The sequence below is a fragment of the Zeus faber genome, assembly GCF_960531495.2.
Source record: "Zeus faber genome assembly, chromosome: 6".
NCBI classification, from domain to species: domain Eukaryota; kingdom Metazoa; phylum Chordata; class Actinopteri; order Zeiformes; family Zeidae; genus Zeus; species Zeus faber.
This window is the reverse complement of record NC_137201.1, coordinates 18,357,754-18,380,252: the sequence shown is the minus strand read 5'-3', so window position 1 is coordinate 18,380,252 and position 22,499 is coordinate 18,357,754. Positions and strand designations below refer to the sequence as shown.

The 22,499-nt window shown below is 45.4% G+C and overlaps 3 protein-coding genes across 3 annotated transcripts; 2 read left to right on the top strand and 1 right to left on the bottom strand.

Annotated features, from left to right (window-relative positions):
* Positions 1 to 292: 292 nt before the first annotated feature.
* neto2b (neuropilin (NRP) and tolloid (TLL)-like 2b) lies at positions 293 to 6,827 on the top strand (the record flags this gene model as incomplete). The annotated part of the gene is made up of 9 exons (XM_080002439.1): positions 293 to 554; positions 1,067 to 1,114; positions 1,291 to 1,418; positions 2,062 to 2,163; positions 2,274 to 2,400; positions 2,796 to 2,909; positions 3,031 to 3,161; positions 3,273 to 3,365; positions 3,486 to 6,827. Coding segments are annotated over 9 exons (1,467 nt in total), but the record flags the coding sequence as incomplete, so codon positions are not given.
* A 177-nt stretch (positions 6,828 to 7,004) lies between these two features.
* LOC307231952 (transmembrane protein 116) lies at positions 7,005 to 13,337 on the bottom strand (the record flags this gene model as incomplete). The annotated part of the gene is made up of 11 exons (XM_080002829.1): positions 7,005 to 7,157; positions 8,975 to 9,057; positions 9,163 to 9,316; positions 9,467 to 9,538; positions 9,660 to 9,705; positions 10,029 to 10,172; positions 10,310 to 10,359; positions 10,466 to 10,570; positions 11,904 to 12,038; positions 13,051 to 13,114; positions 13,330 to 13,337. 11 exons carry the CDS (start codon positions 13,335 to 13,337, stop codon positions 7,005 to 7,007), a joined length of 1,014 nt encoding a protein of 337 aa, XP_079858955.1.
* Positions 13,338 to 16,686: 3,349 nt separating this feature from the next.
* Positions 16,687 to 21,400, top strand: LOC307231667 (ADP-ribosylation factor 4-like). The gene is made up of 6 exons (XM_080002443.1): positions 16,687 to 16,876; positions 17,709 to 17,789; positions 17,889 to 17,998; positions 18,758 to 18,829; positions 19,633 to 19,758; positions 19,861 to 21,400. Exons 1-6 carry the CDS (start codon positions 16,810 to 16,812, stop codon positions 19,948 to 19,950), a joined length of 546 nt encoding a protein of 181 aa, XP_079858569.1. The 5' UTR covers positions 16,687 to 16,809; the 3' UTR covers positions 19,951 to 21,400.
* The last annotated feature ends 1,099 nt before the right edge of the window (positions 21,401 to 22,499 follow it).

Below are 22,499 nucleotides of genomic sequence, written 5' to 3'. Positions count from 1 at the left end.
AGAGCCAGAATGCCTCAACCAAAGGCGTGAAGCCCACGTTGCGGCCCAGACATCCTCGACATTGCGGGAACTGGGTCCGAAACACGGATGGTGGGATCTTCAGCTCCCCAAATTATCCAAACACCTATCCCCCCAACAAGGAATGCCTCTATATTCTGGAAGGTAATACGCACACACACACACACACACACACACACACACACACACACGCGCGCGCAGCGCGCGTGAACCCTCCGGCCCCTGACGGAGGGTTCTAGCTCTGTTCGTCTCCCTCTGGGACGCCCACTAATCCTTTCTCACCCCAGCGCTGCCCCGGCAAAGGATAGAGCTGCTGTTCGACCACGCCTTCTACATCGAGGCCTCGTTCGAGTGCCGCTTCGACCACATCGAGGTGCGGGACGGCCCCTTCAGCTTCTCGCCGCTCATCGACCGCTTCTGCGGCTCCGCGAGTCCAGGCCTGGTCCTCTCCAGCGGACGCTTCATGTGGGTCCGCTTCTTCAGCGACGAGGAGCTGGAGGGCCTGGGCTTCCGCGTCCAGTACAGCTTCAACACAGGTACCGGCGGGTAGCGGGGCACTGTGTTTGTCATCTGAAGGAACACATTCCCTTTTCCCGCGGCGTGCGTTCACAGGGTAGGTACGTGGCCGACTACAGAGCCCCTGGTTTAGATGCTTCGTGTGCTCAGAGGTGGACAATTTAAGGTTCTGAAGGTAAAAGTCATGGCCATGTTTTTGTACCGACCCTTGCACTGAAGCCAAATGATTTAACTGGTTACCTGTAGATTATGCCAATCACCAAATGGTTGACTTGACTTAGTTGAACCACCTCCACTTCCGGATGTACTGTTTTATTATAGCACACGACATGAATTAATAATCAATCCATATTTCCATGAACGCCATACTTACAGATTCCAATTGGTGGCAGGTTGAAAGTGAAACGTCTACATTTTGCTTGGCCACTGGCCACTGTTGCCATGTTGCCGTGCTCTGCTCAAGTCAAACATTTTCCCTTCGCCGGTCGGACCTTTCATTTTCCGGTCGCACTCTGTTCCATTTTCACCAAAGACCCTGAGTTTCATCTGCACGTCGGCGGCCTCCTGAACCCCATACCAGGTACGACAACCGCAGAGCTCCGTGCTACAGCTCCATTTGTGATACCTCTCCACGGCATAAAGCTACAGTGTGGATTTCCTCCCCCACCCCCCCTTTTCTTTCTCCGCTCTGTTCGCCCCTTTGCCTTCCCACCTCCCCTTCCTCTACCCCGGCCTGCGGCTCCGGGGCTCCCTCAGAGTGTCAGTTCGAGCTCTCCGGGCCGGATGGGCTGATCCGATCCAGTCAGGTGGAGGAGGAGTACAAAGTGCGACCGGACCAGGCGGTGGACTGCATCTGGACCATACGAGCCCCAACAAACAACCGGGTACATTTCCGTTTGGAGAAGGGTCACCAGACCAGAACTACAAACAACCACAAGGAGCGCAAGTTCCAGTAGCATATTTTGTCCTGGATATGACCACAAAAAAAACAAAAACAGTGAGATGAGATTTAAATTAGAGTGAAGACGTGAGGGAATGGTGTTTGATAGCATATAGATAGAGGGCCATTTCAAGTGAGTGAAATTTTTGCTGCAGTTACTTCCTTTGGCTTTCTGCCCTCCACGGACATTATATTTTTTGAGCCCAGAGTCGAGGAAAGAAATTTTGAATCCAAAAAATAAATGCTCCACACGATTGCTCACTGTCAGCAATCGTGTGGAGCATTTATTTTTTTAGAGGCCTTCTGAAGTTCACGTCGTGGAGGTCAACTTTGTTGTGGCTGTTTCTGAATAATCAGAAATGGGCAGCCAGGGCACAAACACGCGTACACATTATTAAGAACACATATGCATCGATAATCCAACAATCTCCACGAGTCCAGACAGCGCTGGCTGGCAATCTTTCGTATTTGATCCCTTAATGCAACTGTCTCCTAACACCGGGGTCTTGATAAAATACTGAGGCAATGTGCCGAACTGCGCACAACTTGAATCAAATGTGTATTCTTGGTGCCTTTGTTTGTCCCAGATCTATCTGCGATTTCTGGAGTACCAGTTGGAGAACTCAAACGAGTGTAAGAAGAACTTTGTGGCCGTGTATGATGGCAGCAACGCTATCGAGGACCTGAAGGTAGGTGTGACGTCAGAACGTCGACGTGGTTATTATATTCTTTTTATTCTTTTTTAGCTGAGAGTTTCCCGCTCTGTTGTTGTTGAACTTTCCTGCTATTATCTGGACAGGCTAAGTTCTGTAGCACCGTGGCTAATGACCTGATGCTGGACACCGGGGTGGGAGTGGTGCGGATGTGGGCCGATGAGACCAGCCGTCTCAGTCGTTTCCGGATGCTTTACACTTATTTCGAAGACCGTGAGTTTTTGCATTTGCTTTTTTGTGGGTGTGGAAGTGGAAATCCGTGCGATTATTTTGTAATATTGAAAAACAATTCAGCTGCTCTGAAGACGGCAAACCTTTCCGAGAAAATAAAGTGACCTTGGGAATTCCGGGTATTCCGGGTAGTGTAATCCGCCAAACACAGACAGTCTTATGGATCGCCGCTTCAAACAAGAGTGCAGCAGTAATGCAATAAACTTAAAAAAAAAATGAATAAAACAATATATTTTAGTTTAATGTGACACATCTGATCTGTTCCCCATGACTTTTCATAGACAAGCAATTACTTTCCCTCCCATCTGATAATTTCTCTGTTTGAATTCTAATTGCTTATGTTGTCTAATGTTAACTCTGCATTTCCTTTGTTTCAGCACCCTGTCACAGCAATTCGTTCTTTTGCCACAGTAACATGTGCATCAACACCACTCTGATATGCAATGGCATACAGAACTGCGTCTTTCCCTGGGATGAGAGCAATTGTAAAGGTAATGGCGCGAGTGTAACGCACAAATGGGAGTAAGATCAGGTCCCGTGTCACAGGGTTGTGTCGTAAAATCTCTCTCTCTTCTCATCGTGCATTGCTGTGCTGGTTTCTTCATCTTCCAGAAAAGAAGAGCAAAGGCATTTTCCACCAGATCACAAAGACTCACGGGACGATGATCGGTGTGTCCACGGGAGTGGTTCTGCTGCTCCTCATTGTCTCCATCTTGGTGCAGGTCAAACAGCCTCGCAAGAAGGTACATCATTCGTATATCTACTGTACATCAGCGCACAAAACATTGGATTGAAGCTTTTGAGATATCTCTGTGTCTCAGCAAGCACGTTCAAATGTCCACCTTATTTTGAAGGTGTTGGTCCGTAAGAATAACCTCTTCAACCGGGCGGAGTTCCAGGAGGTCTTTGACCCTCCCCATTATGAGCTCTTCACCCTCCGAGACAAGGTCGGTCCTGCTAGATCCATAACGTGACTTACACCTTAACCTTTCTTTTCATAAAGCACATTGGTGGATTGAATAGAAAGCATGCATAAATCACTCCTGTTCTGCCTCGCTGCACACAAGGAGATGTCCGGAGACATCGGGGAGCTGTCGGAGGAACTGCAGTCTCTGCAGGCCCTTCGGCGATCCTCCTCGGGCTCGCGCTGCATTCACGAGCACCACTGCGGCTCCCAGGCCTCCATCAACTCCTTCAAGCCCAGCCAAGGTGTTCCCGTCATGGCCGTGGGGTCCATGGAGATCCCCCCGTTTAGAGGGGACCTCCAGAACGCCTTTCCTCCCTTCCATGGCCTGAACAGCAGCCTGCGGAAGAAGAGCTGGCCCAGCATGAAGCCCGCTCGAATGGAGGGGCATCACGGGATGGCGGACAGGGGCATGAGCCGGCAGGATCGGGTGATGGAGGAGGAGGAAGAAGAGGAGGACGAAGACGGGAGGTACGACGTGTACGTGCGCAGGGCGGGAAGTAGGAGGATGAATTCTGAAGTTGTCCAGCAGAGATCCTTGTCCATGGACTTCTTAGGGAGGTAGCGGCGAGGCGAGGGCCAACTTTAATTTTTGGACGAAGAAAAGTCGCACAGCTGTCGAGGAGCTTCAGGGGAAGAGAGACGCTTCATCTCGGCTACAGTAACTCAACTCAACAAGAGCTCGGAGGTCACTTGAGTATCCCTGACTCCTTTTGGTAAGAAATACGGGGATACTTGATACGCGCTTCATTGAACCTTGGTGGTCACAGCTCAGGGGCAGCTGCAAAACGTCTTCACTGCAGCTACAACGGCACTTCCACAGACCAGTGTTTGAGGTCCTGAATCCTCCTCCTACAGTACAGTCGGAAGATGACTCTCGAGCTCTCACACCACTTCGGCCCAACGGGGGATCTTCAAGGCTGCTCCTCTGTTCCAACATAAAGTAGAAATACGCAAACTATAGTGTTTAAGTGAATGTGCTTCGTGAATTTCTAAATGTTCCGGACAATCCGGCATTTTCAAATGGGATCGTGCAGTGCAGCGAGCAGAGAGCATTTGCAGAGAGCATTTGCAGAGAGCAAGACTGTAATGTAATATGTAAATTACAATTTCAAAACAGAATTTATTTCACCGGGAAAGGAAACTATTCAGCCACACTTGGTGGTAAAATATGAAGCCCTGCAATAAAAACAGACAACCTAAAAAACAATCAAACAAAAAAATATTTCCCTACTGTTCGTACTTCTTCGATCAACATTCAGGCTTCAGTTGTGTCTCTGAAGAGGGAGTGGGTATTCATGCAAAGAGAATACAGGTGAATAATATATATTTTGTCCTTTAAAGATGCAACCTTGCGTTAATTTGCCACGATTTATTTATTCACCCCACACCTATCCACGCCAGGCATGCCCCTCACCAAGTCTGAGCGAAAGGTTTGTGAAGCTCTCCCTAAACGGAGTGCCACTCTGATGGGCTGGATCGAATGCCCCAATTATAATAGAGAATAAAACCAAATAAATAGTCATTATCTGGCTTTGCAACGTGGAGCCCCTCGCACCTGCGCGCTGTCGTGCGAGGTGCAACTCTCCGACGACTTGTTAGTAAAACTCTGTGATGTCGATTTGTTTGATATGCTTTTTGGCCCTTTGTAGAAAAGGTTATATACACTTCACGTCTGTATGCACTTTACAAAGAAACATTTTTCTTTAAGACGAGGAAATAAATTGCGGAAAATTGTTCTTGTATTCGTACCGTTTTTCAATTTGTGCTCAATAAAAGAAATGCACTTGTTTAGGTAACATCCCAAATATGAAGTGACGCCGGTTTGAATCACCCTCTCATATCTGTAACTCTTGGTAGATGACTGATTATTGTTTTGACGGTTTTCCAGTAGTGTCCGATCTGAATACAACAATTTCTCACTCCGTGTCTGACTTGTAATTATCCACAAAGTCCCCGAGCATTTTTGCGTACCCTCGGAGCGGCTCTCCTCGAAATGCCGCGTCCTCTGTGTTCAGTGTGCCAAAAGCAGTGAGATAACTTCAGAGCGCATGTGACGTCTACGCCCCGGGCCTCGCAGTTCAGCCGCAAAGAATGGAGCTGCCCAGCATATCGTACCAAACTAAATAGTCAGAGTGCATAATTCAGTTGTGCCCATTATTCGCCTGTGGGTGATTTTGAGGCCATTATGATTTTAAATACGTATCGATTACAGATTACAGGGTTTCGTGTGGTGTGCTGAAATATCGGCACCAGTGCGGATCTAGGTTGATGAAACAATACGTCTTCATTCATACCATAATTCATTATTATATAATAATGAGTAATAATGAGTTGATATGATGATATGACGAGTAATGACACACATTTTGTTTGTTTATTTACTGGTGTTATATTACTTGTCATTTATGAGTAGGTATCATATTGAGGTCACCTGATGATGTCAAAGGGGACACATTCCACGTTAATAGACGATCCATCACAATGACATTATGGGACAGTTTGGGATTTGGCTTTTCGATGAACTCGGTGCGGGTGTCATCATTCACCATTAGCCTAAAAAGTTCAAACTATGGGGTGCATACAGTATGCGTGGTTTGATCAGATTACGCTCGAGTTTGATATTTATATCCGGATGGCAGCAGATTCTTGCTCGACGAGTCTAAAGAAAGCAATCGTGCGCATTCACAGCCTATTTTCTTTGGAGAACCTTTTTACAAGAAGAAGGGAGGGCTGAGGGCGCTTTGCGTTGGATAAGTTTGTCAGGTGAGAGCTTACATAAGATCCAGCCGATACACATGCCCGGCTGGAACTCGTCTAGCAATATTTAGTTCCCAATAAAATGGTTGACCTGCCATTAGGGACAGCATGTGCAGCGTTAAAACGGTGTGACGTGTGTGTGTGTGTGTGTGTGTGTGTGTGTGTGTGTGTGTGTGCGTGCATGCGTGCGTGCGTGCGTGCGAGTGTGTGTGTGTGTGTGTGGCGTGTCTGCGGGGTGAGGGAGTTTATTTTTTACAATGTGATCAATCCCGCTTGTGAACGGCGGCATCTTCTCACTCCCCTCATGACTAAGCACTTTGCCTCCACTCGTAACGTGGGCGGATCGACGTAACGTCGATCATAAGACACCCATCTGGGGGGAAAGATGTTTCTATAACAGTATAAATAATATATCATGAAAAAATACGAGACAAAATATACAGCATACAGTACAGAGAGGATACGAAGTGCATTACCTTCGAAATAAAACTTCAAACAAACTATGTATGGAAATAAAATTGGAAACGCAATTCTAAAAAGTAGCTTACAGTGCTTTCCCAGTGCTAAAGTTACTGATACCGTCACCATGAAATTGTTCGCCGCCAAGCTGGGATGGAGAGCAGTGCCGTCCGGCCAATTCTTTCCCGAGCGGCCGATATCTTTCCTTCATTCCTCATCGCCCGCACGTTCGTCGCACACAGAGAACGTGGCGACATTATCTGTGTTTGAAGAAATAATGTCAATATTGCAGTCTGCCCGCTTCCAGTCGCGGGTGACCACGGACTTGAACTCGGTTCGCCCCCCCCCCCCCCCCCCCCCCCACCGTGCCTCTGGTTCGCTGCAAAGCTCCGGTCGGACGGCGTCAAACCGAGCTGCTCAGCGACTCGTCGAAGAAAGCTTGGCGTCCGTGCACCATCAGGGGCGTGCTCTCCCCCAAAACGGCGTCGAGGAAGTTGGGTCGCCTCCAGGCGTAAACCATGCTGTTCAGGAAGCCCTGTAGAGAGACAGTGATTGCCTGGAAGGTACGAAAACAAGAGCATTAGACTTTGCCACCTTAAGCGTCGGGACCCCTTCGCAGTGGGGTCCTGATCAGCCTATCCGGGGTTATTTGCCATAAGGACCGGCTGGCTACACTTGATCCCGCCTATTACACCGCTACTTACAAAATAAGATAATACACCGAGATGTGAAATTGATTTGAAATTAATTTAAAAGTAGTTTGCCTCGTTTAAAGGGGACCTATTATGAAAAACTCACTTTTTCAGTGCTTGTGCACATACCGTACATTTGGGTCCCTGATGGGTGTACTAACACACAAATCTGTGAAATAAGACAACTCAGTCAGTTTTTTGTGGGGTTCCTATTTCAGAAAACATGTCCTAAAATGAGCCGTTTAGTTTTGCTGCCCTCATACACGTCACTCACGGCATTATTCGAATGAGGACCGCCCTCCATCCGAGTAACTCCACAAGCATGGGGAGTGCTCTGTTGGCTGCAGAGACCAGCACAAATCTCTTAAAAGATAAAGGAATTAATACCAACTGTCTGTGACAAAACTGCCGACGAGGGAAATGTAAGTATTTACTGTGTGTTTCTTTCTGTGTGTGTGTCTGTCCACGGGTTGACTGTACTGTATTGTAGGCTGCGGTGCGCAATCCGCTCCGCGTTTCTCTAACAAAATCATAGATGTATTTATTTATTTCGTAAAAAAATTTTTCCGACATTTCCGTTATTGAATGATACAAAAAAGCCCCGAGCCCCGCCCGCCATATCCCGCAGGGCTCAAAGCTCTGCGCTGCTCTGGACACCGCGGTGAGAGTCGGAGCAAACTTTTAAATGAGGCCTTGTGGATGTAATATGAGTGAAGATTCGGCAACTTCATTGCTTACTTCTCACACCAAATTTGTTCAGAAACAGATTTTAGTGTACTGATAAGGTGCAATCGGTGACAGTTTAGAGAGAAATACAACGGAATGCAATAGTAAAGCTCAAACCCCATTGGCTCACAGAACTCGTGGCCCCAGGAGGGTGGCTCCTCCCACTTAAACAGAGCGGCAGGAAGACGATGGATTTAGAGGCATGTTAGAATGGCTAGAATGCATAATCTGAGCGTTATTTTCAGCAAAAAAAATTAAAAACATGTTTTGGAGACCTCAGAGACCTATATAAACTTGTGTGAAAAGGAGCATAATAGGTCCCCTTTAAGAGCTTCCGCTAAGGGAAATAGTTCCACAGCAACTTACGACTAATCACCCTAAATATTACGAACATATTTACTGTTATTAATGTGAAATTGGACATGACATGACACATTCATCTCTTCAAATCATCCGTTGCGGTTTCTATACAGCTAGTGTTTAGCATTACCATGTAGGCGGCGTGAGACCAGACAGAGGGGTGGTTGGCCGTGACAACGGTACAGGGGAGGTGGAGGGAGCGCAGCAACACAGCGGTCATTATAACGAAATACAGCAACCGACCGCGGACTGCCGCTATTGACCAATCAGAATCGAGTATTCCAGAGAGACTGTAAACTATGTCGACATGTGCTTTGAAATGCAGTGGAGCGAAAGTCAAAGTTTCCCAAAGTGTAATATACTGAAGTAACTACTTGATACTTGAAGTAGATATACCTCAAGTACTTTCCACCGCTGCCAGTTTCAAAGGGAGGTATCAGTGCATCTGTCTCTAGGCTTCTAGGGGTCGATATCACGCCAACATGTGCAAACACGGTCATTTTCGTTAATTCACCCATCGCCAAGTCGGGGCCGTGACACTTAGGCAGCAAAACAAGGCAAGAACGTCAGGGGCGACGGATAAAATGATGCCAACCTGCAGGATGTAGAGGCCGAACAGCCTGTACTGCTGGATGTTTCCCCACCTGGTCAGGGACGACACCATGATGAGGGTCAGGGCTGGAGGCAGGGAGAAGAGGAGGAGGAACTGTCAGTAAATCGGGCAAGCCGGAGGACGCGTTCCGCGAGGGGATTTCACGGCGCGACGCCTGCGTGCGCCGGTACCTGGGGTCCAGCAGAACAGGATGACCAGCACCATGTTTCGTGCCGTAGAGTACATTCTCTTGACCCTCCTCCTGGAACGCCCGTCTCCCTCGACAGGGAACAGTCCCTGCTGCTCCTGTGTGTGGTACCACCGGCTGACCTTGTAGTAGATGACCTGCGGAGGAGACCCAGCAGGATTATACACCCCTTGTTTTTACCGCACGATATGCAGAGAGTACTAAAAAAATTTAATATAAACATGGTGTGAATCGTGACAACACAGCTAAGACCTATGGGACATCCAGTTTGTGGTTGTTTCACTTACTGAGCAGGACACGAGCACGGGTATCACAGCGAGAAAGAGAAACACTCGGATGAAGATGTCGTGGATTAGCTCCTGGTGGGGGAAAAAAAAAAAGCGAGCTTGTGTTCACATTAACACACCACAAAATAGTTTGTAATACTGTCATAATAATGCTGCTTTTTAGTTGAAGCCGCTCGGCATCTCGTGTGCTCACAGTTTTCGAGCAGGGATCACTCCAGATGTGCAGAAACAGAATACAGCTGCAGGAACAACAGTTAAGAATAGTGAATTTACAATACTATATTTTAATACATAACAATATTCATATTTACCTGGTACAGTATGTACTTTCATTACGTATATAATTAAAGAGAGAGAGAAATGTGTAATTAATTAATTAATTACATAAATAAATAATATTTTAAATATTTATGAGTAAATACTTATACCTGGTGCAGTATGTACTATCATATATATAAAATACATATAAAAATATATTTAAAAATATATTTCCATAGGTTCTATAAAAAAAAAATTATGTTTAAGACTTTAAATGTGTTATGTTTAAGACATTAAAACTTACCTGGTGCAGTATGTACTTTCATTGATGGCGACATTATTTTCAGTGTAGTCGCTGTTTGGAAGCAGCAAGGCCGTGGTCAGGAATGGAGTGAGCACGTACGCTAAATACAGTGCAACGGGCACCAGCCTGCGGAGTTTAGGACAAAGAAGAAGGGAGGGAGAGAGCGTAGAGGAAGGAGGGGAGCAGAGAGAGCGAAAGAGGTTCAAACCTTGACGGAGGCAGACGGAGGGCTTCGTGCAGTGACGGGTAAGATGGCAGCAGATACAGCCTCTTGGACTCACCACACGATGGTGTACAGCGGCAGCCTCCCTCGTGTCCTCTCACACAGGCTCTGAAAACACCACACAGGGCAGAACGTACCTCATCACAAACGAAAGCAAAATGACCACCAGCAAAGTGATGACGACACCGTTTTTTTTTGGGGCGAGGGGTCTCACCTGCGGACCCTCACTGTCCACCTGCCTCGCCCTCCATCCTCGCATGGCATTCTGGGATTTCCAGGCGTAAACCACCAGCAGCAGAAAGGAAACGAGGCAAAACGTCTGACTCAAACAAACAAACAAACAAACAAACAAACAAACAAACAAACAGGTGACGACAAAGACACACATGAATCCGTTGATTATTTTCCAGGAAAAGCCTTAAAATAAAAAGGACAAACTTTAATCGGATGACCTGCCTGCTCAGATACGGAGCGGTATTTCCCATTAAACTAACCAAAAAGTGTTAAAATGACACATTTTAACACCGTTTTCCCTTGGTACACTGAAATGAGTCATTGCAACAACCTTGGAAAAACATGCTTCCGTTTGTTCAACCTGTATTTTATAGGTTTTCTCAACGTAAAATGTATAAATTAACATGTACATTTTAAATCGAGGACATTTTAATTCCACATCAAAACTATAGGTCTGCCAATTTATTTTAGTTAACCCAGCAACTCCAATCTAATGCCCCCCCCCCCCCCTCGTGTATTGCACCATCAAATGGCACGATTGACTCAATATTTGCGGACATTGAAATTCCAAACTCGAACCCCTTATCCTCTCTATTTGTATAACTATAGTATGTCATACATTGGGAAAATCGGAATTCGGAAGTGATTTTTCCGCCAGAGTAAGAGACTGGGGATTTACAACATTGCCGTCCACCTTATTTTCATCTTAAAAACATTCCCCCGCGCATTTGAAAACTCTGCGCCGAGATAAAACGACTGATAAAGTATTCCCTGACTAAACTGGACGCGACAGGATTGCATGTTATTGGACCTTAGAGACGGATCCACTGGTACCTTGGTCTGAAACAGGCAGGGGTGGAAAGTAACAAGAGTACGAGGAAGTGTGTCCGTGCATTTTGCTCCGCTACAGTCACATTACTATAATTAGGATGTACTATAGAGCGGATCAGCCCGTGCCTACACTTTGCCGACAGTGTAACCCGCTGAACCCCGCTCGTGATGGGGGACTGGGGATTTCAACCGTTTCCCATGAAGGAGGAGCCGGTGGGGGCCCAGGGGTTTCCGGGAGGCATGGTCCTGGACCCGGGGGCTCATACCCATAGGCTCTGTGACATCAGGGCGCCGGATATGACGAGCAGAAATCCAAGTACATCTTACGGCAAGTACTTAGATTCAGAAGTGGAAAATCCACGTTCGGAAAGGAACACTCCGCTCTAGGCTTTCTAGGTGACTTTGGGATTCGCCGATCAGCAACAACCCAGAGGGTGAAATCAACTGATCCGTGCCGGGCCGCAGCTAAAACGTGGCAGGACGTTTATACCTTGTGAACCTGGACTTCTGGACGTCAGTGTGGAACTTTGTCATTTACCAGCGTGGTTTTGAGTAGGGGTGTTTGTAGTTGTGCCTCGGCGTCTCACCAGGGACAGGGGCAGGGCGTACTGGCAGATGGTGACACTGTATTTGGACTCGACGGCTGTGTTCATGGCACTGGTGAAGGTCAGGATTAGAGCGGCGAGGAGGTCTGCCAGGGCAAGCTGCACCAGGGGCAGAACCTACACATACACACACACACACACACACACACACACACACACACACACACACACACACACACATGCACGCAGCCACACACGCAGACCCACATACGTACACACACACACACACACACACACACACACACACACACACACACACACACGTGAACCTCCTGTTGGATTACAGTATAATTGGGAGTTTCTCTGTCCTGGTGGTTTCCATAGTACGATAGAAACGGTTACAAGAACAGGTTAGTCAAATGGTGCCCTGACGCCCATGTGCGTGTATGTGTGTGTGTGTGTGTGTGTGTGTGTGTGTGTACGTGTGTGTGTAGACGCTTTATATTCCGTTAGTGGTTTGGTTGGTTTTTGTGTTCTTTCGTTTTTTTTTTATTCTATCAACATTTTGACATATTTAACTTATATTTAACTTATAACTCTTGAGGAGAAAAAGAATATCCTCAGTTCTCGTAATAGCCTGAACTTAACACAACACGTAAAACACACACACACACACAGACACACACACACAGACACACACACACACACACACACACACACACACACACACACACACACGTGAACCTCCTGTTGGATTACAGTATAATTGGGAGTTTCTCTGTCCTGGTGGTTTCCATAGCAAGATAGAAACGGTTACAAGAACAGGTTAGTCAAATGGTGCCCTGACGCCCATGTGCGTGTATGTGTGTGTGTGTGTGTGTGTGTGTGTGTGTGTGTGTGTGTGTGTGTGTGTGTGTGTGTACGTGTGTGTGTAGACGCTTTATATTCCGTTAGTGGTTTGGTTGGTTTTTGTGTTCTTTCGTTTTTTTTTTTATTCTATCAACATTTTGACATATTTAACCTATATTTAACTTATAACTCTTGAGGGAAAAAAAATATCCTCAGTTCTCGTAATAGCCTGAACTTAACACAACACGTAAAACACACACACACACACAGACACACACACAGACACACACACACACATACACGCACACGCACACTGGCGTCAGGGCACCATTTGACTCACCTGTTCTTGTAACCGCTTCCATCTTGCTATGGAAACCACCAGGACAGAGAAACTCCCAATTATACTGTAATCCAACAGGAGGATCACAATTTTAATATCAAAAAGCTGATGACAAACATCAAGTAAAAGAAAAACACTCTGTGTAATTAGGATGTTAGGTCCTGGGTGGAGGTTAACTGGGGGCCAATCCAAAAAAAGCAAAGACAGATTGGACTCACAATGATGAACTATGTTTCAAAGGAACGAATCTGACTGACACGTCTGAAGTCTTATTCTAACCAGTGCATCTATTCCAAAATATGTCACTTTCACATGATATGAACATGATGGAGTGCTCACACTTGAAAGTCATACATAAGTAACACCTGATGTAAGAAGGTGAGGCAGCTCACCTGGGAGTCAAAGCCACCAGGTACGCCGTAGACAGGACTCTGATCTGAAAGAAAGAATCCAAGGATTTAGACACATGTTGGGGTGGGGGGGGGGGGGCGAAGGAGCCACTGTAATTCCACCAGCCCCGTTCAACATCACCTACCTGATCTGCACGCAATACGCCCCCGAAATCCATGATGCATGTACCACGCTTACGATCGATGGCGTGTTTGAAAAAATGTCATTGCGCTCTGTTCTGAAATCACTTGCGTCCACGACTGGCTTTCATAAAAAATCAAGTGTGTTCTGTACAGAGACCGCCCTCGATTTAAGGATTGCACCTTGGACCTGAGACGTCACGTGTGTCTTTTCACCTGCTGTAGGTGTGATTGGGCTCGACGCAAAGAATGCGATGCCTGTGCTTCAGTGTGCGTGTGTGTGTGCGTGTCCGTGTGCGTGTGTGTGTGTGTGTGTGTGTCATATATAATCACTCGCATTTCTATGTGATAAAGATATAGTTACTTATTGACAATTTCGCAGACGCGTACACCACAGCTACTACAGTGCCATCTGGTGGCGAAACATGGAATTGAACGACACACCCCCACAGAGCTATCTCGTGGCGATGCATTGAATTTAGTAATTAGTTTAGAAGGGAGGGGGGGGGGTGGATTTATTGTGTGAACTGTCTCTATATTTTCTTTATCCTTGTCATTTTCTTTTTCCTCATGGTTTCAAAAGCATTTTATTCACTCAAATGTGGGAATATTTTGAAATACTCAGTGAGGCCCAATATAACTAATCAAGGCCGTGGCAAGTATATATATACATATATATATATATATATATATGTATATATATATATATACATATATATATATATATATATATGTATATATATATATATATATATATATATACAGTGGAACCTCGCATTACGAGTTTAATTCGTTCCATGACCGAGCTCGTTTTACGATATGCTCGTTTTGCAAATGAATTTTCCCCATTGAAATTAATTGAAATATAATTCATCCGTTCCAAGTCCCAAAAGCCACCCAAAAATCACCCCAGAATCATTCTTTTAATGGGTTTTAAAACAGAATATGCATATCGTCGACGTGCTTCGGTCGTATTGACGTGCTAGGTCCACTACACGCGTTCCTTTCTCATGTTTATCAACGATTTCCTTCTTCAATTCTATCGTAATTAGCTTTTTCTTCCGCTCAGAACTGCTCTTCGCACTAACTTTAGGAGCTCTTGGTAACACAGCTAATTATTATAAAATATCAGCAAAAAACGCACAAAACTAAAACAAAAACACTGGGAAAACACAATAGGGATGCTATTGTTATTTATATATATATATGGAATATATCATATTTCCGATCAGTGCCCTGCCCTGACGTCTGTGGTCATGAAATCCTTTGAGAGACCGGTGTTGGCCCAACTGAAGGACATCACAGGCCCCCTGCTGGACCCCCTGCAGTTTGCCTTCCGGGCAAACAGGACTCGGAATGCACTACATCCTGCAACGCCTCGACTCCCCGGGGACATACGAAAGGGTCCTGTTTGCTGATTTCAGCCCGGCACTCAACACCCTCGTCCCTGAAACCCTCCGCTCCGGACCCACTCGGCTCACTGTGGCAGGCAGCCCCCACCTCCCAGTGGATCACTAACTTCCTGACAGACAGGAGGCAGCAGGTGAGGCCGGGGAAAACCACATCCAGCACCTGGGCCACTGGTGCCCCCCCCCCCCCCCAGGGATGTGTCCTCTCCCTTCTGCTCTTCTCCCTCTACACCAACGACTGCACCTCAGTGGACCCGTCTGCTCGACTCCCTGAAGTTTGTAGACGACACAGCGGTCGTCGCCCTCGTCCGGGACGGTGACGAGTCTGCATACGGACGGGCGGTTGAACCGCCGGCCCCCCGGTGTGGTCAGAACAACCTGGAGCCGAACGGGCTCAAAACTGTGGCGATGAGGGGGGGACTTGAGGAGGTGCAACAGCACTGTGTCTGCTGTGGAATCCCTCAGGCGGCTGGGACCCTCAATCTCCCGGGACCTGAAGCGGGCGTCCAACACCGACACAGTCATCACAAAGGGCCCCGGCAGAGGGTGTACTTCCTGCGCAGGCTCAGGAAGTTCAAGCTGCACTCAGGGGCCGCCGATCCAGTTCTACTCTGCCATCACCCAGTCTGTCCTCTGCACCTCCATCACCGCCCGGTTTGGTTTCGGCCACCGATCGGGACGGGAAGAGACTACAACCGACCGTCGGATCCGCAGAGAAAACCGCTGGTGCCGACCTGCCCTCCCCTTGTCAGGACTTGTCACCACACTGATGAACAATCCCACGTGCAATAAACCTGTGGCACTAAACACCCACTGTGCCTACATATTCTACATCATAGATTTGGGAGGCAAAACAGTTTAAGCATATTGTCAATGTAAATATAAAGCAAAACACAGTGCATAGGCTGCACATTGTATATATGCATATGATGTCATATCCACCTACCTCATCTTTCATTTCATTTAGCATCTGTATTAAGTAACCTGTTAATTATTCCATATATATTCCAGCATCTTTGCACTCCGCATCATTGCACTGTTGCGATTTCATTCATATATATATATATATATATATAAAACTTAATTTTAATAAATGTTTGACCTAGTTAGTCTTTATTGGAGTTTGTTTTTAATTCCACATTAAACCACAGGTACAAACTCGTCCCATTGTGTAATGTTCTCTTTCTAATTTGAAGGCTGTGATAGCTTTATTGATGCATCAAATTGTAATCGCTACATCACTGAACCAGTCCGTGGCACATCTAAGTAATCACACGTTGTCCAGACCGTGCGACGATCACGAAACACAACAACAAACGAGGAAACAAGATCAACACAAAATAATGAAAAACGAGAAGTTACCGCGGTTGTTACGTGCTGCGTTCCATTACAATTTCAACTCGGACAAACCAGACCCACCCTTCGGAAAACGGCACAAGAGGTCGGAAATTAGGTAGGGATTTCGGACCGGACCGCCCTAGCCCGAGTTACCCGCGGAACCAGCCCAAGCAAACACAACCCTATAACTCCGGGCCGGCGCGTTTTCCCCGAAAGGACCGCGCGCGGGGTTTTCGTACAGCCCCGGGACGCTGAGGAAAGTACGAGGGAGCCGCCGTGACCGAGTTCCAAAGTCCGGCGGAACCCGGCACGGAGCAGATACGGGCTGATGACGTAGGGAGTTCCACGTTGGCCCGGACGTGGCAGTGAGGCGGACGACTGCGCTCCGAAGTGCCCCGAGCGAAGAGGAACACACTCCGGTGGAGCGAAAGGCGCTTTTGTCCGTGTCGTCGACGCCGTTGCCCGTTTTTCCGCCGCTCATTATGGGGCTCACCATCTCATCGCTCTTCGGCCGACTGTTCGGGAAGCGGCAGATGAGAATACTGATGGGTAAGTTGGGGTTAGCGTGGCTAGCTAGGTGGAGCTAGCTCGCCGCCCCCCCCCCCCCGGTGCTTTTCAGAGTGGCGCGGGGGCCGCCGAGCGCTTGAAGCCCGGAACGCGTCAGTCGAAGTTACCGGTGCTGCCCGCAGTCCCGCTTCCCCTCGACGTCGCTTCGCAGTTCGGTTAAACTAAGGCGGGTCGCCCGGTGTACCCGTGCCCGGTGGGCTAACGGCTAATTGACTGGTTATGATCTTGGTGATGTCTGTCTTACTTATAAAGAACAAAAAAGTAAAAGTTATTGGAGTGGGAGTGATGGTTATTAAGACTGTCGGCCGACCCGGCAAGACTTAGTGGGTGATAATTGATATAATCAAATAATACATTGCAATTTAGAATTTAAATATTTAAACTTAATCATCTATTGGTTTAAAAAAAACAAAAAAACAAATATATATATATATATATATATGTATGTATATATGTATGCAAACTGTATGTATATATATATGTATGCACAGTTTCCTATTTTTGACTGGGTGGGTACAGATGTTTATTGTTGGTGTTAAGGTTTATGTTATATTAGCAAAAAAAGTTATTATTATTATTATTGCCTATTGTGCTGCTGTGACACTGCAATGCCACACCCACCCATGTATAAATTATCTACCTGTCTACTTACTTTATAGCTGGAGAGAACTAATACCTAAGCTGCTTACGCGGGCTATGCCTTTTTTTTTGGCAATTTAAGCCGGGCTGTAACCTATAGCCCCAACTGATACGCAAGGCAGTATATATTACCAATACATTACATTGACTTAACTCATATTTTACTGCTGTGCAGTCGGGCTGGATGCTGCAGGAAAAACGACAATCTTGTACAAGCTGAAGCTGGGCGAAATTGTGACCACCATCCCGACTATTGGTAAGAAAAGGACCACGTTTACCAGTTAAAACTTTGGTCGAGAATAACCTTTTTCACCGTCAATGTTTGACCCACGACTTCCCCGTCTGTTGTGTTTAGGTTTCAACGTGGAGACAGTGGAGTATAGGAACATCTGTTTCACTGTATGGGATGTGGGCGGCCAGGACAAGATCAGACCCCTCTGGAGACATTACTTCCAGAATACACAGGTAGGAATCCGTGGGATTTACAGCATCCATGGGAGCACATCTTCGTAATGTAAATGTGCTTTGTCGTTTGTGTATTTTACTTTCATGGGAAATGATGTTATTACCTACAGTAATATTGCGCAATGAATCAACTTCATTCAATAGAGAAATTTGTCAGAGGTTATTCGATTTGATGTACAAGCAGCATATAGAGGAGCACACACATGACGCAAATAGACTGAATGGCTTTTTCTTCAAAAAAATTCCAGATTAAAATAAAGTGTTAAATAGGATTTTCTAAAATACATAACCTTTGTTAAAGGCTTTCCTTTTCGTGTTGTTTTTCAAATCACTCAATAAGTAGCGTCGTGTGGAAATCGATTTGCTGGCTTTTTAAATCTGTTACCATAGCATCGCAGAATTGACTTCCGGACAATCGAATGCCATGTGTTATGGAGGACTGGTAGTCGCAAAGCTATAGAACAGTTTGACAGACCTAGGTTCATCAAATATTACTGGGTGTAAGAGAAGCATACCTGCCAGGGTCTTTTAAATGCGTTGGTGTAGTACTTTCTTTCACACCGCATTAACAGTATTATTTCACTATATTGTTGAACCCTTTGTTATAGTTTCAAATTTATAAGTGTGTGTGTGTGTGTGTGTGTGTGTGTGTGTGTGTGTGTGTGTGTGTAAAAAATATTATAACCGCAAGCAAACTCTGCTGTTTGAATAGTAATGGATTATTTAACCACTTGCTGTCTGACTTCTTTTCCCACCCAGGGCCTCATCTTTGTAGTGGACAGTAATGACAGAGAGAGAGTTGCTGAGTCTGCAGATGAGTTATCTAAGATGGTATGTATTCAGTGCAGTGAGTGCTGAGGATTGTTGTCAATTTATATCAAAATTTGGCATCATTTTTAAGACCTATATATCATGCATGCTGGGGGTTTTATTTATCTGATGCTCTGCATTGACCGCCCCCTCCCCACACAAATCTGTTCTGGTCTTAATCAACCCTCCTTTTCCTTATTACGAGATATACTCGTAATAAATGCCATGACAATATTGTTAAAAATGGTATTCTAAGTGAATTGGCTCACCTTGGATAACTATTTCCCAATTTTATTATTAGCTCTCCCGCTGGTCAACAAAGCAGGATGATTTAACTTGAGCCATATTGAGGTTAATAAGCTTAAGACCTAATTTAACATTCCTGTCACGGGGAGGGGAATATGTGTTTGTTTCCCTACAAACAGACCTTAGTGTAGCTTTATTTTATAAGATGAGTAGACCTTGCAGAAGAAAGGCTCTCTGTGTCTGTGGGCTGCCAGAGCATTAAGAATGTATTTTAGTCTTATTGGTGGACTAAGTCTCATACCGTGCTCATAGTCAACAATAAATAGTCCCAATAAAGGGATTATAGGTCACATCATCACTCATGATCCGGGTAACCCTCAGGGGGTTTCGCTGTCTTTGTAGCGTTTACGTGTCAGAAATTGCGACCGTCAACATTTTTCCCATTCCAGGATACAGCTGACTTAGTGGTTGAAAAAAAATTGTAACAAGTCAAACATTGTGACAAGTCTGTAAGGTCCAAGTTGGCTTGTAAGGCCTCTGTGTTTCTGAACCATTTTCCTCCCCTTTTGCGTTTCAAGTTGCAAGAGGATGAGTTGAAAGACGCCGTCTTGCTGGTTTTCGCCAATAAACAGGATCTTCCCAACGCCTTATCCGTCAGTGAGCTCACAGATAAACTCGGTCTACAGGGCTTACGTAACAGAACTGTAAGTCACAATTAAATGCATGTGTTACCATATATTTGTAGAAAGGGACTTGACATTACATTTGGTTTGTTGTTAACCCTGGTGTTGTTCATGCCCCTACAGTGGTACGTTCAGGCGACCTGCGCCACCCAAGGAACTGGGTTGTATGAAGGACTCGACTGGCTCTCCAGCGAGCTGTCTAAGCCCAACTGATGGATGCGTTGGACACACACACACACACACACACACACACACACAGACACACAGACACACAGACACACACACACACACACACACACACAGAGAGAGAGAGAGAGAGAGAGAGAGAGAGAGAGAGAGAGAGAGAGAGAGAGAGAGAGAGAGAGAGAGAGAGAGAGAGAGAGAGAGAGAGAGAGAGAGAGAGAGAGAGAGAGAGCGCCACCACATTTGATTAAAAACTTTCTTTTTGGTTTTTTTTTTGTTCCTTAAAAGGACATGTCTGGTGGACAGTGCAATCGGCATCATTGGATCATATTAATATGCTACTCCTATACCTCTGTTTTACTTTCATTAGAATTATTATAAGTTCCCCTTTACAAAGGCTCAACTTTTTTTTATTTTTTTTTATTTTTTATTTTTTTGTTCTCCTTGGTTGTCAGCTTCTTGTATGGCAACGAGTAAATCAAGACAATTCCTATTGAAAGTTTGTACATATCGCCCACGGCCACTTTTCTAACGTTGGAATTCTCATTGTCAGGGCCAACTATTACTGGGGACATGATCATCGAGCCGTTGTGCTTTTGGCTGTGGACAACTTGTGTGAAACCTCAAGCTGTTCAGATCCACTGTCCCTCCTTGACATTAACCTTCTGGCAGACCTTTGCTCTTCATCAGTGTTTCCTTGCACTCATGCCAACTCCTTCCTAAAAAAAACAGAAAAAAAAAAAAAGGATTGTATCTTGTAGAATGAGATGGCGAAGGATTGCAGTAATTCAATGAATGGACTTTTCTAAATGTATGAAACCATGTGGACCTCTTGAGTAAATGGAACCAAAAAGGAACTCTGTGCCTTCTGGTCCCCGCTTCACACAAATCTGTGTAATCCTTTCTTATCTCATTCTTAGGTCGTGCTTCCCCACAACATGCACACTAAGCATACTGTTTATGAATTCAACATTTCCCTTCTGTGCTCTGATGGAAGTTGCGGAGGAATGAAACCACAAGGAGTGTAGCCGTCGATTACTCCGCTCAACCACTCGCTCCTTCAGACTCCGCCCTCCAGCAGGATGTTTCGCAATCGATTACGGCCTTCTTAAAATAGAACGTGGCAACCCTTTTCAAAGTAAGTGAGGTGAAAGCGCTCACTTTGATTCCTATCAAATCTTAGTGATGACCTCCCAGAAGAAAATGAAAAGGTAAATGCCGTTTAAGCGTTTTGAGCACGGCCAGAGTGAGACTGATCAAGTGAGGTGGGATTTATTTTCGGGACACGGTGGTGCTGTGCATACTGCGTGTAGTTCTCTGATTGCTGATGATATGCCCTTTAATAATCTGCCGTGCCTGCCCCCTGACCTAGCCGGGCGTACATTCCAACCTATGCTTTCAGACAATGCATGGAGCTACCACACTTTAAAACTATGTGCTAACTATGTTTTGCAAAAAATGTATAAATAAAGTCACTGTTCAAAAACGTTTGACTCCTCATTTGATTCAGGTTTCTTCGTAAAAAGGTGTCTTCTACCATAGGCCTATTATTCTTAAGACGGTGACAAAATCCTCATTGTTTTTTTAATTCGATAATTTCTTGGGAGCATCTGGGAGACTTGAGATAAGTACCACACCCTGTCATTCTCAGGGAGTGCCGTTCTGCATTTTTGTGAGCTACAGTATGAGTGTCAAGTCTGAATTTATTTAGAAGTCATCAAAAAAGTCTCAGCAGTCTTTGACCAGGATTTTTTTAGAATATACTGCTAATAAATTGAATTACCCTCTCGTGTGTAGAGTTACAGACACAAAAATGCGACCTTTGTGTTATAGGTCATGCAATTGGTGATTCACTTAGTGCAATAGTTGGCTTGTAAAAACAGGTTTGTTTTTTTTTCTAAACTGGTTTGTGTAAAAAAAAAAATAAAATAATTAAAACTTAGGGCAGAGATTTACTGATTCAGATAAGTAAAATAATGTCAAGCTTCTCAGCTGCCTCCAGGCAATTTATGCATAACATTATACATAACATTTATATAATGGGGCTTCCTATGATTTGTGAATGTCTATGCTAATGTATTTATGACAGCTAATCAGGCTTAGTGGAGCTGGGTCAGCACAGTTGTGTGTTCGTGTGAGTGTGTGTATGTGTGTTTGCAAGCAGTGTGATGGATCAACAAAGAGGAGAACATACAAAGATGTTTTACTTTCCTTGAGACCCTTTTTTCCCGGAAAATTTTGAAAACACTTGAAACAGCACGTGCGACTTTTTCTCACAACCTTTTTATTTAGGTGAGTCTAAAAAGCGTCAACGCATGCGTTGCACCGGCGCATTATTCTGCTTCGCTTTATGACGAGTAGTTCCCATTCTTGATGTCTAAAATCATGTGCTGCTTTTAAAGGACATGGCTTTTATTAGGGCTCTGTCAAGGCATTGCATCATTACAAATGGTTTCCACCATCGGGAAATTAAATAAAAGTGAGTTTACCGGCAGAAAGATTGAACATTCAAACTCATGATATAACGTTATATTTTTTTCTTCAGGTCCTACTACTACTACTGCTACCGCTACAACTAC